The following is a 13,513-nucleotide window of genomic DNA, read 5'->3' on the forward strand; positions in this document are numbered from 1 at the left end:
GCTAACCAAGCGCATCTTTCAAATAAACGCGAGTCTCGCAAAATAAAGCTCCCAGACGCGTGATATTCCGCTCAATCGTCTCATATGCTTGCCAAGACAACTTACCGTCGTGCGACGAACCGCACGTAGCGAGAACATGGATACGGTTTGGTCGAGCCATTCGAATCAGCTGAACTTGTCGACGAGTTTGAACTCGGACGATAATCGAGGTGCGAGATTACCGATCGAGAGAACACGCGACGTCGCACTTCGGTACGCGGCAGATTCGAACGAGCCGCCGGAGCGGCGTCGCGCAATGGCCAACCTGTTCGCGGTTCTATCGGAAAGACTGGGGGCCAGTCCAATGGGGGAGGGCGTCGCAATAGCCGGCGATGCGGGTGTAGACGCATCATCGAGATGCGTCAGCGATCTAGTCGGCGACACTTATCTCCGTAGATAGTTTCGTTACGCGCGAGCTGTTGTCAGTCGTCCTTGCTGCCTTTGCTCTCTTCACCCTCTCGCGCGAGAGCCTCGGGATCGTCGCTGCGAAGCTATGTTTGTCGCTCGTGTGCTCTAAATAGAATTTCGAGGAGGGACTCGAAATGTCCCGAGACGTAAACACTGGCAGTGTTGCAGTTGCGCATCGTTACGCTTGAGGATGCACTAGGAAGTGGCGTGAGGTCTTGCGAGGATTCACATCCGCGCTGGGACGACGGCGATCATGAGTTGACATCGCTTGACGGCGCAGTGAACGCCGCATCAGCCGAAGGATGGACGTCGCGGAGGACGCCGAGAATGCGCTGGACCCGCGTATACAGGTGACTTAATTGCGCGTCCTTTCTTTTTCTCCGGATCTTCTCTCGTTGGGTCGCGGAAAAGTAAGCCTTCGTCGGGCATTCGCGCGCGGGTTTTCCGCCCTCGTCTTTAGGTTATGTTACTCGCCGTTCGACGAACGGCCACAGTGCCTAACACCGCCTGGTACACTGTCCCACTTTGCTTTCACTTTCCTTCCTGAGCGCGTGTAAGAATGAGATGCGCTCGGAGATCATGAGAGATCATTGATCGCGCCGTTGCTCAGGCGTTGAGCTGTTGTATCATGCAGAGAGGTGATCTAATGCAACATTTGCGTGGTACACGTGTAACCAGACAGTATTCTCTTTGTTTTTCATACTTTGACACGTCACGTTTCAAATGGAAGATCATGAAGTTGTTTAATTGTTGTTGATTTTGTCTTGATTTATATTGTTTGTGTTTCAATGGACATTTTTCTTTTTTAAATATTTCATGACGTGACTGAAGAAAGGAAATATAGTGATTCACTCTCTCTCTCTCTCTCTCTCTCTCTTTCTCTCTCTCTCTCTCTCTCTCTCTCTTTCTTGCGAGATAACATTCCTTAGATTAAGTTGAGTATGGGCACATGATATGATTGGCATATGATAATGATTCAGGTATAGAATGCCATTTCTAACCGAAAAGATTCCAAGAATAATCTTTCGCTAATGATAAAATTTTATCTGTTATAAATTGCTCGTGATTGTATGTGAAGTACATATATAAAGAAATATACAAAATATAAATAATACACATGAGAGTTAAAGAATAAACTTATATATATTTTAGATTGAATTGGAGAACTTGAACAATGCAACAGATGATATTAATAAGCTGGAAACTGAATTGGATGTAAGACACAAATATACATAATTTGTATAGAAAAACAGTATGCTTGAATAAAGCATATTTTACAATGTAATTTAATCATATTTCATTTTTAGGAAGCTCATACTGCTTTTAGGCAGCTTCTTTCTGACACAACAAGGCGACTGAAAGAAATAACTGATAAGTTGGGCACTAGTTGTATTGAGAAGGCAAGATGTTATTATGAAGCACTAGAAATGGCTCGTCAAGCTCAGGTAGAAACTTACTTAAACCTGAGAGTTCAATTTGATGATAAACATCTCTTACACAATAATAAATTGAAGATATTGGGACATATAAAATTTCTTGTATGAAAAATACTATGCAAATATGTATTCATCAAAATAACTTTTTATCCATTCATCGTTATCAGAAGATGATATTTTACTCTTGGTTGCTGATGAATGTGTTTTGTTATATCAATTAAATGTAATTATTTGGCATTACTCGGTTGTGGTTGCAACTGCATGAGTTGTTACTGAACAATGCACATTCTCATGCAATTCACAGGTGCAATGTCAGCAACAGGCACAGCTATTTCAACGAGCCAGCGAAATTCACGCGGCCGCGAAGGAAACGGTCGCTCTGGCCGAAGCGCGATTCATGTCGCACCAACATGAGTGGAATTTCGACCAAGCATGGCAGGATATGCTCAATCATGCTACTATTAAAGTAAGCACCAGAGTAGAACGTACGGCGCGCGTACGCATGGTTATCGCGTAACGTGTTCAATAACAATTCTCTTTGAATTGATAAAGCGCTTGGAATTACAATAGAAAATATTTTGATATCGCTCACGTTTTCTTTATTTGCATTTTTACCCGCGTATCGATTTAATCATATTTTATGTCAGTTAATTTAGCAACGGTTGATCCCTGTGATAAAGATCCCTTGTGATAAGGAAATAGCAAAGTAATATCTTATCTAGGTGATGGACGCGGAGAATCAAAAAGCCGAATGCGGCCGAGAACATCATAGGAGAGCAATGCTGTTTCACGACGCCGAAAAGAAGCTGCTGCAATTGGAAGAGAAACATCGACGCTCGATAATAAAAGCAAGGCCGTATTTCGAGGTGAAGGCGCAGTGCGATCAGATGCTAGCGACGCAGAAAGAGAGAGTAGAGCATCTGCAACAAACCGTTAAGGAAGCCAAGCGCAACTACGCAACGAGTCTTCGGACATTAGAGGAAATCAGTAACCAAATACATCAGCAACGAAGAGATTACGGTAATTGGAGACATACTTTACTGGAGATGTACAACAGTCCCGGAAACTGCGCTTGCATACTCCTTCGTTTTTGACACGTAACATTTATATTTTAGATATCGTGGTTAATGGACCGCGAGAACCTGGTGTTGGCGCCGAGTTGATCGGCTCCGACACGTATCAGAAGCGTGAAAATGAGTATAGTGCTTCCGACAGTCGTAAAATATCTTCAATTAGGTATAATGAAAGCGGAAACAACGAAAATCTACGCAATATCGAAGTTAGTAAAATGCTAACTTGTAGTGTAATAGTCACACTAATAGCCGTTTTTTCTTTCTCTAACATGCTTGTCGGTTTAACAATCGCTTCAGCATGAATGTTTCTGAACGATCAATGTCATGAGTAATCAATGCTGTTTCATTCCAAGTAGAAATATCATGAGAATTTCTTTCTAACTATCTAACTACACTACATCACTTCGCTTTTGACTCTCACTTCATGCCCACTCAAGCTCGATTTCATAATCGCCACGCTTATAGTGCAAAGAGTCGCAATTACAAAGCGCTATTATCCATTTGAAATTTTTCAGAAGCCTTGTTCAACGAAGGAAGACACGGAGAAACTCGACAAGAGATCTGTGGACGGCAGCGAGAGCAAGTTTACCCAGTGGGAGTTGGAGCTGCAAGCTAGCATGGAGAAACTGAATCGTTTATCACTCGAGAATACATTGTACGTGAAGGAGCGAGTGATTAATTCTGCCGACCTACCGAACGGCCGAACTGCTGTAAGCGGAGAATGTTACGGCTTCTTATCCATGGAACAATCGAACGCGCACGATTTGAAGCAACTTGCGCGATCGGCAAGAGATCCGGCGATTCTGAAGAACGAGACATTCATCGACGGATCGTCACGTCTGCAGAGATCGTTCTCGACAACCAACTCCATGACGACACTACGCAGTCCTGCGTCGAAAGCCGTTTCGAAAAGCAATACCTCCAAGTCACTAAGCAGTAGCCCAGTGAACAGAAGAACGTCCAATTTCGGGCATAGGATAATCACGGAGAAAGCTGCTAGTGTAGATATGACGAAATATGTGCCAAATCGAATCTCCCAATTCGACGTTCAGAAGGGTAGATCATCTCAGAGTAACTGGGACATTGGTATTCCCAGCGACGTTGACATCAATGTCACAAACGAAGAACGAAACATAGATAACTGTAGTAACACGAGCGATAATTTAGTCGGTAAGAGCCACTGGCAGCTTACGAGTTTACCTTACATGCAAGCTTCTCGTAACGTCGAGTTCCTTCCCGCGAAAGCTCACTCATCGGAAGGCGTCCGTCGACGTCCTACGAGCTCGCAGGACGACGTCACGTTGTCACCAATACGATCTAGCTGTAGTATTCCGCAAAAGAACGCATCGTGCAGTGCCAACTCGAGTCCGGTAAAGCTGAAGAGTTCACTAATGTCGTCCTCCGGTTCGTCGGACAGCGAAATAAGGGAGCAACATCTCGGCGGGCGATCAACTTCCAAAAAGTTTGCTGTCAAAACCGCTAGTATTAAAGAGTTACCGTTATTGTCGCTCTTCGGGCGAACGTCCAGCTTGTCGGCGATCAGAGGCAAGAGTTGCAGCATGATCGACTTGGACAGTAAACAGAACCTGAAGACGCTGCTGGATAACTCTCGTTTGGGCAACATACAAGCGGTCAGTGCGGAGAGATTAGCATACGTGAGACACAAGTTGGTTAACAATAACCCAGAGATAAAAGCGGACGCTGTTACGAAATAAGTACAAGAGAACAAGTTAGGGTAAGATAAGTTATTCTTGTGATAAACAATTTTTTTTATGTTTGACGCGTCTAAGTAGAGAATTGTTAATAACTTTAAGGAAAATCATGCGCGTATGAAAGGTTGTAGCAGGTAAAGGTTACACGACGTAATTTAAGCGACAAATTTCAAACGTTATACGAAAGTTGAAACATTGTAAAGTTAGTTTCTGCAGTTGTATTGCCAGTTGTACGCATTATGCGTATATCACCGAGGCTGATCGATCGTACGTATAATTGATTGCGTGTATAAATATTCGCAGACTAGATATTGATATTTCATTTGTAAATTTACTTGAACGTGATTTTCGAAGAGCTCTCAAACTCAATCAGTAAGAAATTCACACACGTACGGGTCGATTGAGCATATAAATCTACGCGATTATTTACAATTACACCTGCCACGAATAATTAAGCAGGCGTCGTGTCGTTTACTATTTTCTAATCTCTTTTAATATGTGCTTTTTTTAATAAAACATGTTTCTTAACAAGTATTTACCGTGTGTATTTTTTTACACTAACATTAGGGATCTTTTTTTTTTTTTTTCCATATGAAAACTACCTTTTCATATGAGCAAAGCTATCTGTGATAGTTCATACTTGTATTTCCAAGTACATATTCCCAAATGGAATAATTAATACAATAATTACTGTTTTGTGCTACCTTATTTAGAAATAATGTCTAGTTTGTCGAGTCATACTGCGAGCTCGATTTTTCGTTAAATAGACAACGACGACTCGTAGCAGAGACTTTGGAACTAATAAAGTATAACAGGCTAAACTGTCAGTTAAACAAGGTTCGAATCCCGGATAAATTATTTTTGAAGTTCTGAAGTGTCCGTTATGAGTCGCCACCATCCTTAACGAAGACGAGGTCGTAATACGACTCGATGATAGGCTGCCATAATTTTGTTCAAGTAGTCTAATTCATTTATAAATTAGGCAGACTTTGCATTCAAATAAATAGTACGACACAACGGTAAATGGTTTACTTAATTATATAATCTATTTCATTAAGCTATGTATATTTTTTATACATATATATTTATTAGATGATATATTAATATATTATTAAATATAATATGAAATTTATACGTTGCTGTTATATAATTAATTTTATTACTTTCTTGCAAAAATGAATTATAATATATATATATATTTTTTTTCCCCCATGTGTATATCTACTTGCGTATTAAAATAATTAAAATTATAAATAATGTTGAGATCGAGTTAATTTATACAGGGATCAAAATTGTGATCAGTCGATATTTTCTTAAAAAAAATAATTAATACAAAGTACACCTATTATTCCCATGTAATTTGAGAGAATTAAATACAAAATGACCACAGATCAGATGAGATCTTTAACGATTGAAACTGAAATTCTTGATCTTGGAAGCCTACAGGAAGTTAATACCCGATGCACCGGGTATGGAATTTTCTTACAACGTTGTTGTACTGATATCTCCGTAACTTGTTTCTTGTTTGTCCCCGGAGACGTCAATATGGCCTCATATTTTTGATCTAAATACCGTGCGTATCGAGTATTTTCTGGCTGACGAATGTAAATTTCCTCAGACTAAATTACAGCGAATCGGGAACGCAGGCGAACGCTCGTCAATTGGACTCTCAGTCTGCCGTCGAATAATTCTCGTCGCGAGTCAACACAGAAATAAAAAAAATTCGTCTCGCCGGTATATATCTGCTTTTAACTACGTAGCTTTAATCTTCAAGCAAGGAAGATTGGCTCTCTCTTCGGAACGGGTAAGCTGACCGCTGAACCGTTCTTTACTATACAGGGTGTCTTGTGTTAATTTCGCGGCAGACTCCTTGACGATGTTGGAATCAGAGACTTTTCTCGATAAAATGGTTAAAGTTCCAGTATAATCCGCAAGTGCATAATAATAGAGAAAAATATAGAGAAGCCAAAGTAAATAACAAGATCGTGTTCCTCAAAGGAGAGACCTTAACAGAATTTTAAATTAAGTTTTATAAGAGGCAACAACGCTGCAACATGCTGCGGGTTCTAAAATCGCGGCAACGCGCAGTGACTTCTCTCGCTTTCGCCAAAGTCATTCGTCATTTTCAACGAATGTCCAGAAAAAAAATCTCTTGCCCTGGAAAAGAAGAATGCTTTATTAGACGCTTTATTACAGTCAGTCGTAATCATATTACAAAATATCAAAGTATCTTCATACCCGTGTTGTCGTTCGAGAGAGAAGGGGGAGTGAGGGAGGGAGGGAGAAATAAAAAAAGTACAGTGCATTAAAAATTGCACGTGTTTGTCGCTTCGTTAAGTTTCAGATACCGGAAACTGCAGTCTTGCATTATACGAAGGGTAAACGGTTGCGCGCGAGGATAAGTCGATCGCGGAGACGCGCGTCATCGACGAAAGGTTATCGCGCCGGGCGATAAACTGCTGACAAAACGGCGAGATGCTTCGCGAAGAAACGGAGAGCGAGAGGGTCGATTACAGAGTCGCCAGAGACGACGGCCACGCGATAAATAATCACCGCAAGGCATGTGATAGAGTCTCGCATGCACGAGACTGCGAGAGCGACGATGACGAGAGCAGACGCGACTGTCGCAAAATTTTATAACACCTGATAACGGATTGCGCGGAACAACGGCTTTTCCAATTCTCCTGCAGACGCAATCCGACGCGATTTTTTTAATCGACAATTACGATCTGACAGATGCGATATGACCGGGGTAACTCGCGTAGAAAGGAAAACCCGCACTTGCTGAGAATTATAATTACTAGCACAAACTGATATTTATTTATATTCATAATTTTGTTAAATGCAAAAGTTACTTTGCGTGTTCCAACCGAGTTCCCACCGAACGTTGTAATCACTTCAATTAAATATCGCACGCGAGATAAGCGATAGCAACCGATGCACATCAAACTGATATACCCGATGCTGATAAGTTCCTCTGCTTGTCGAGTATCTGAAAGAGTGTTGACTCAATGAGGCGACTCTTATTTAAGTAAAAGAAAAAATAAATCACGCGATTTTAGGGGTCGGACTTTCTTCACCTCGGTCAGAAATATTCAGATATCGATAAAAGAGCGCAAGAGAGGAAAGAATTCTTTACCGAGGTCGCAGGAGACGAGACGGAAGACGAAGAACGGGAAATTGATGAGGATCAAAGCGAAGAAGAGGACACAGAGCGGCGGGAGATAGACAGGAGCAGGAAGGAGAAGGGCGAAGAACAAGAGCCGGAAGAAAGAGAGAACAAAGACGAGCAAGGAATTCGGGAGAACAGGCAGATCGGGGAGTGCGCGATCTGCCACATTATCGTCGACGACGCGAACCTCGGCGGCAGCATCGTCGATTCCGAGGAAAATCCGCGCAACACCGAAGGCTGTGTGTTGTGTCAGCGTTGCGTGCGGAAGTTTTCGATTCGTTCAGGTCAATAAAACGCGGTCATCTCATAAATTACATTCATCAGCAATCGCGATAACGGCGGTAATCCGTCCGCGAAGTTCCGCCGAAGATCCGTCGGATCTCCGCCGATTGCTTCGTCGACAATAATTGATCGGCGAAGACAATCGATTACAACGTCGGACCGATTGATCCTAGTCATCATCGATCTACCCTCTCTTCAAGTAGTTGCATACGAAAGAAGCTCGCTCGATCCTCACAGGCGCGGAATACCTTCAGCCTCGAAAATCGCACGGCAGTCTCTATCAAAACAACGACCGTGGTCGCGCACGCTCCAGGAAAACGTACGACTCGCCGATCGCGATGTACCTGCAGCCACCTGCGCCACAGCAGGTGTATTCGTCGCAGCCGCGTCGCGACCAGTGGGCCAACTTCGCCAGGATGAGTCGTCCTGAAGAGGCGAGCGAGACGCCCGATTACGAAGCGATATCGGACGCTGTCTCGTACGTCGCCGTCGATCGCGAGCGAGCCGATCCGCGGGAGGTACGAGGAAGACAGTGCCAACAGCAGCACGGCTATTGCGACCTGTCGACGCGGAGGAACGACGCGGATCGATACAGCGCCGAGATTAAGGTCAAAAGCCTGGCGTCCGTTGACTACTCCCGCAGACCCATACGTTGTCCCCGTCTGGATTGCTCGGTGAACGTCGCCTTCTCGGCGCTCACCCATCACTTCCTCTTCGACCACCCCGAGGTGCCCATTCTCAGCGTCGAGCCCGGCGCCGAGAGCACGCTCGTTGTCAGCTACGAAGCTCTCTCGTGCGACTCCAGTCGATGCTTGGCTCTCTTACTAGTCTCCGGAAAGCTCTCGTTAGTATCACACGCTAGTGTCATCCTACATGAATATTTATCATGTGAATAGAGAATACGTTTCGTATAGATGTGCGTTTGTGACGTGCGGTCTTGATGAAAAACGAAACGAAGCGATTTCTTTGGACAAGATTGGTCTTGTATCTAGTACGGAGAAAAAAGTTAGACTGAGTCGATGCGACGATGGACGAATCGGACGAATCTTGCTGGAAGGGAACCGGATTCTTGCTTCTTCCGCGCCCAATTCAGTCGTAAGAACCAGAAATCTCCTTCAATCAAGATCAAGATTCGATTCGTTCATGGTCATATAAATCCCATCCACCAGTTCTTTTCTTCATGCGTGTATGCGTGTTTTCGTGAAGGCATATTTCTGCAAGTGCACAAACTTGTAATAATCCCAGTCAAGAGCGTCGCGCATCGCGACACACGCGTATGTGCGCGTAATTAACCCTACAAATTTCTATAATAACAAGAGACTCGTCAGCGAGGCTGTTCGGTGGTAATCAGATCAACCCGAAATATCGGAATCGGCTGCCGTTGCCGGTGCTGGCCGCGCGCCTGCACGGCAATCGTTACGCCTGCTGCGAGGAGGTGCACGCCGGCGGAGAAGGCCAGTGCGAGAAGGACGTGATCATCGCCTGGGTGGCGGGACTCGACATGGGCGACGCTTCGGCCCAGGACAGGCTTCGATGCAGTATCCAGGTATCGGGCACGATCGATTCGCTGCAAGACGAAGACGTACGAGTGCGTCTTCCGCGCAAGGTGCGCGGCTAATAACGACGCTCGACCGCTTCACGACAGGCCGTGGACAGCATCGAGAACGGGGGCTTCCGTTCGCTGACGTACACGGGCCCGGTGACGTCCCTCAGAAGCGCCCAATGCCCGCGCGACGTCCTCCTGGCCGGCGACTGTATAGTTCTTCACGAAGGACTGATCGGCCACATCACGTCCGGCTGCACCAGTCTCAATGTAAATGTCATTGTACACTAAAGCGCTGTCGCGTGTCGCCGCACGGTGTGTCCGTGCTCGTCGCATCTTGTAAGCATCGTTGTCCCAAGAATGTATGGTCGTCCGATATAAAGCAGTCCGAGTGGACAAGAAATGAGCGAGGGTGAGGCGAGATAAGGAAATGAAGGCACCGACGTAAGTCGCGTAAAGGAAAACGTTATATTGCACAGGAATACGTATAAAAATGCGCGCGGGGGAGATTCGTCGAGAGTCACAAGCTAGTCATGGCAGGAGGCCGCGCGTACGCCTTAGGAATGAAACCGTACTTGCGGGTTTTGGGCGCGTACGCCCAGAGCCAACCGTCCACCGTTTGATTTCCCAGATCCGCGTATATCCAGTCGGCCCTCCTCACCGACAGGTCGTCCGGCGCCTGCGCCTTGTAATCGTAAAGCACCACTAATTCCGTACCGGTCGTCTCGTCCCGGAAATCTCGCAGTCCCTTTTGCTGCAGCGATTCGCTCGCCGCTAGGTTTCCGGTGCCCTTGCCTGCAAAGCAAACGCACCGTTAACACCAGCTCGACCAGAATCGAGAACAACGCGAGTCTTTTGCGGAATTTCACTAAGTCCTATCGTTAACGTCTGCAAAGTTTACAGACTTTCAAGAGGAGTATTTCTTTTCATTACTTTGTAAACCATTTGATTGTCGGCCAAGGTGCTGACCTAGACTATGAGTCTCGGCGGACGCTGTATTCGTAGTGACAGTGGTGGCCGTTGTGGTGGTCGCGTAAGAATGAAGAACGTGGCCTGGGTAGACGAAACCAGATGGCACGAAACCTTCGTTGCCATCGCAATGCCGGAGCACCCAGAACCAATCTGGATCGTCGCGATTCAGCACCGTCACGAACTCGCCTCTCTCGACGCTCACGTCGTTTTCGTCCCGTGCTACGAACGTGTAGAGGACGATGTATCTCCCGGCCGAAGGGTCCTACAAGGGTAACGTGAACTTACAATGCGACTTGTTGCCGACTCAAGCAACTGTGGCAGTCTCTGAGCAGTCGGCTCGTACCTTGAAGAAGGGATGCACGTCCGGCTGCGACGATATGGTCTGTATGGAGTTTTGGGATTGCGTAATGTTGGAGCGATTGACGTTGACATCTGCGGTAGTGATGTTGTTTCGCGCGTAGCTTTCGCAATCGGACGCCGACCCGGTGTCGGTCTGCTGCGTCTCCGTAGTCTGCAAGCGACCGCTGCTGAGCAGGTCGCAATCGTTGTCGCTGGAACGCGGCAACTTCTTCTTTACGTTGTTCAGGCTGGCGAGCGTCAATTCCGCCAGCTGCGACGTGTACGGTGCGCAGTACGAGTGCGGTACGAATCCTTCCATGCGCGTTTCGGCCGCTATTACGTATACCCAGTCATTTTCCCGATAGAGCACGTTCACTACCTGAAACGCAAACATCCTCACGTGTTTATACCGTGTATGAATATGAATAACGCTTTATTATTATTATCATTATTATTAGAAAAAGCCCTAGGATGCTAGAGGCTCCGAACAGCCTGTGCGTCACCACGACCTCATATCAGATCTATTATGCCCAATAGTCTTCTTTTAAGGGACATTGGACAGGTTAAGATCCTTGAAGAACCCGATTATCTATCTGGGTCTTTAACTCCCTGATCTCCTTTGGTGATACGAACGTGTCCCCTAAGGAAGCGAGTCTTCTAGAATAACGCTTTATGTTCTGTATAAATTTATAAACATGTTTATATCACACGTACGGGAGAATTAATTGTGTGTGTGTGTGTGTGTGTGTGTATATATATATATATATACATGTGTAAATCGCAGTAAGATACGCAGCAGGATGGTCGAAGGATGAGTAATGAAAAATCGTTGGTAAAAGTTCGGTGAATCATTGCTGACCTGTCCCCTCTTGACCTGAAGCTCATCGTCCACACAAGGGGTGAAATCATGCACGATAACCATCTTACTATCAGGGGACAGCCCATTCTCCTTTTCAATGCCGACTCTTACGAGGGTCTCGATACTGGCGCTTCCCGTTATCCGACCAGGAGGCACCGGCACCCTGGTGCCCAGACCGAGCCCTGTGCTTCCTGTCCCAACGCAATCCTTCTCCAAATTAAAGTTATGCGTTCCGGCTGTGTGTGAAATTAACGATTATTACATAAAGAAATTCAATCCTTCGGAACTCATCGGTCACGGTAAATTAAGAGCACAAATTGAAATATTAGTCCTCCGACGAATCACCGCAAGCGCAACAGTGCGACAACAATTGATAAAAGCGACTTTTCCTCGGCATTATTATTCGCGACAAGCTCAGAGACAAAAATGATTCGTACGACATTCGCGTTCCCGATCAGACTGGCGAGCGCGAATTATTCGCGAAACAACGTCGTTGCGCGGGCGAGGAAGCGACGTTGCGTCCTCGGGACGGAAGAAAAATCAAAAGTCGCGCGCGTGATCGGTGCTTGAACTCGGCCGAGTCCTTTCCGATGCCGCGAGTGGAAGCTGCATAACCGGTCCGGAGCAACAGGTGATCGAGCCGAGCGTGACAACTGGCTCCCACGGCCGAACTATGCTGATCGGCTCTCGAGCTCTCCTCGCGACGGCGCGGGCGAGGACGCGAGCGGACCGGCCGCGCCGTCCCGGCGTGTCTACTCACGTTTCTTCTTCTTGCCGCGACGGATGCGCACGGGGCACAGGAAGGCCATGTTCTGCCGTTCGTTCGCGAAACACGCTCCGAAATTTCACATCTCCAGGCGCGGCGACCGGTCACCTGCTCGCGCGCGACTCACACGCGCGACACGACGCGCGTTCGATTTCTCTCGCGACCGACGCCTACGTGGCTCGCGGCGACGCAGGAGTCACACTGCCGCCGCAGGTCGGCTGGCCGGCCAAAACACGCTGCGAGACCGAGAATACTTCTTCGTCGCGACGGCGCGAGTGACGCGGCGGACCAACTCGTGCCTTCCTCAGGTCGCCTCGGCCGTCCCTCTCGGACAGGACTCTCATCGCTATGGGAATCATTAATCCTGCACACGGCAGGTAGAGAGCGCTACGGTGGCGAAAATCGCTGAGCGGCGAGTCCCCGCGATCGGTACCGTTAGTTAGGTTTCGACGACAATTCGCACGGCGCGAGGCGCTTTATGTGTGTTTGAAGTACCATTGAAATTAAATGTAATTCATACGCAGAGAGAGAGAGAGAGAGAGAGAGAGAGAGAGAGAGAGAAAGAGAGAGAGAGAGAGAGATCAACGAAAAGAATCAGCAACGATGATCGAGGATGGGATTTAGGGGAGCTTTGTCCGTAAACAAATTCCGCTTGTTCTCCCTGGATAAAAAGGGTTTTTGATAACGTCCTTCCTAAGACAATTGATTACAGTTTGAAATGAAACAGCCTGAAATGAACAGTCTCTAAATGTGATATAAGTAAATTAAACAAAATTACAGCGGCGGTCTTTTGTCAAAATAAAAATATCGAAAATGCTGTGCTGCGGAAGAGAGTGAAGTTGGCTGTCGTTCTCCTCCCTTCTTCCCCGTAGTGAATCGACACCGCGGAGAACATCGAGTATGAATCTCGAA

The 13,513-nt window shown here is 46.2% G+C and overlaps 3 protein-coding genes across 4 annotated transcripts; 2 read left to right on the forward strand and 1 right to left on the reverse strand.

The window, feature by feature from the left end:
* The first annotated feature begins 342 nt into the window (after positions 1-342).
* On the forward strand, positions 343-5,200 carry LOC105187338 (SH3 domain-binding protein 5-like protein). The gene is made up of 7 exons (XM_011148081.3): positions 343-797; positions 1,600-1,662; positions 1,755-1,892; positions 2,188-2,349; positions 2,606-2,903; positions 2,999-3,162; positions 3,472-5,200. The coding sequence occupies exons 1-7, from the start codon at positions 750-752 to the stop codon at positions 4,669-4,671; spliced, it is 2,073 nt and encodes a 690-aa protein (XP_011146383.1). The 5' UTR covers positions 343-749; the 3' UTR covers positions 4,672-5,200.
* A 1,943-nt stretch (positions 5,201-7,143) lies between these two features.
* LOC105187358 (uncharacterized) lies at positions 7,144-9,989 on the forward strand. Its single transcript, XM_019843255.2, has 5 exons — positions 7,144-7,227; positions 7,731-8,124; positions 8,360-8,966; positions 9,440-9,668; positions 9,768-9,989. Exons 1-5 carry the CDS (start codon positions 7,144-7,146, stop codon positions 9,954-9,956), a joined length of 1,503 nt encoding a protein of 500 aa, XP_019698814.1. The 3' UTR covers positions 9,957-9,989.
* Positions 9,990-10,110: 121 nt separating this feature from the next.
* LOC105187339 (Dachs ligand with SH3s) lies at positions 10,111-13,128 on the reverse strand. Of its 2 annotated transcripts, none has more exons than XM_011148083.3 (5): positions 12,596-13,128; positions 11,836-12,071; positions 10,981-11,355; positions 10,599-10,899; positions 10,111-10,460 (listed from the first exon to the last, which is right to left on the reverse strand). In XM_011148083.3, exons 1-5 carry the CDS (start codon positions 12,642-12,644, stop codon positions 10,186-10,188), a joined length of 1,236 nt encoding a protein of 411 aa, XP_011146385.1. In that variant the 5' UTR covers positions 12,645-13,128; the 3' UTR covers positions 10,111-10,185. The 2 variants fall into 2 exon arrangements, with proteins under 2 accessions (XP_011146385.1, XP_011146386.1); XM_011148084.3 differs by having other exon boundaries at positions 10,635-10,899; positions 12,596-13,124.
* Between the last annotated feature and the right edge of the window lie 385 nt (positions 13,129-13,513).

The sequence above is a fragment of the Harpegnathos saltator genome, unplaced genomic scaffold, assembly GCF_003227715.2.
Source record: "Harpegnathos saltator strain DR-91 unplaced genomic scaffold, Hsal_v8.6 scaffold38, whole genome shotgun sequence".
In the NCBI taxonomy this organism is placed as follows: domain Eukaryota; kingdom Metazoa; phylum Arthropoda; class Insecta; order Hymenoptera; family Formicidae; genus Harpegnathos; species Harpegnathos saltator.

Excerpts from the sequence above, each read along its gene's own strand:
- LOC105187338 (XM_011148081.3), top strand. The coding sequence starts at position 750 with ATGGACGTCGCGGAGGACGCCGAGAATGCGCTGGACCCGCGTATACAG. Across the intron at positions 1,893-2,187 it reads AAATGGCTCGTCAAGCTCAG|GTGCAATGTCAGCAACAGGC; the intron begins GTAGAAACTTAC and ends TGCAATTCACAG. Across the intron at positions 2,904-2,998 it reads TCAGCAACGAAGAGATTACG|ATATCGTGGTTAATGGACCG; the intron begins GTAATTGGAGAC and ends TTTATATTTTAG.
- LOC105187358 (XM_019843255.2), top strand. The coding sequence starts at position 7,144 with ATGCTTCGCGAAGAAACGGAGAGCGAGAGGGTCGATTACAGAGTCGCC. Across the intron at positions 7,228-7,730 it reads CGATAAATAATCACCGCAAG|GGGTCGGACTTTCTTCACCT; the intron begins GCATGTGATAGA and ends ACGCGATTTTAG. Across the intron at positions 9,669-9,767 it reads GGCTTCGATGCAGTATCCAG|GCCGTGGACAGCATCGAGAA; the intron begins GTATCGGGCACG and ends GCTTCACGACAG.
- LOC105187339 (XM_011148083.3), bottom strand. The coding sequence starts at position 12,644 with ATGGCCTTCCTGTGCCCCGTGCGCATCCGTCGCGGCAAGAAGAAGAAA. Across the intron at positions 12,072-12,595 it reads TCGCGGCAAGAAGAAGAAAC|CCGGAACGCATAACTTTAAT; the intron begins GTGAGTAGACAC and ends TTTCACACACAG. Across the intron at positions 10,461-10,598 it reads ACAATCAAATGGTTTACAAA|GCAAGGGCACCGGAAACCTA; the intron begins GTAATGAAAAGA and ends TTTGCTTTGCAG.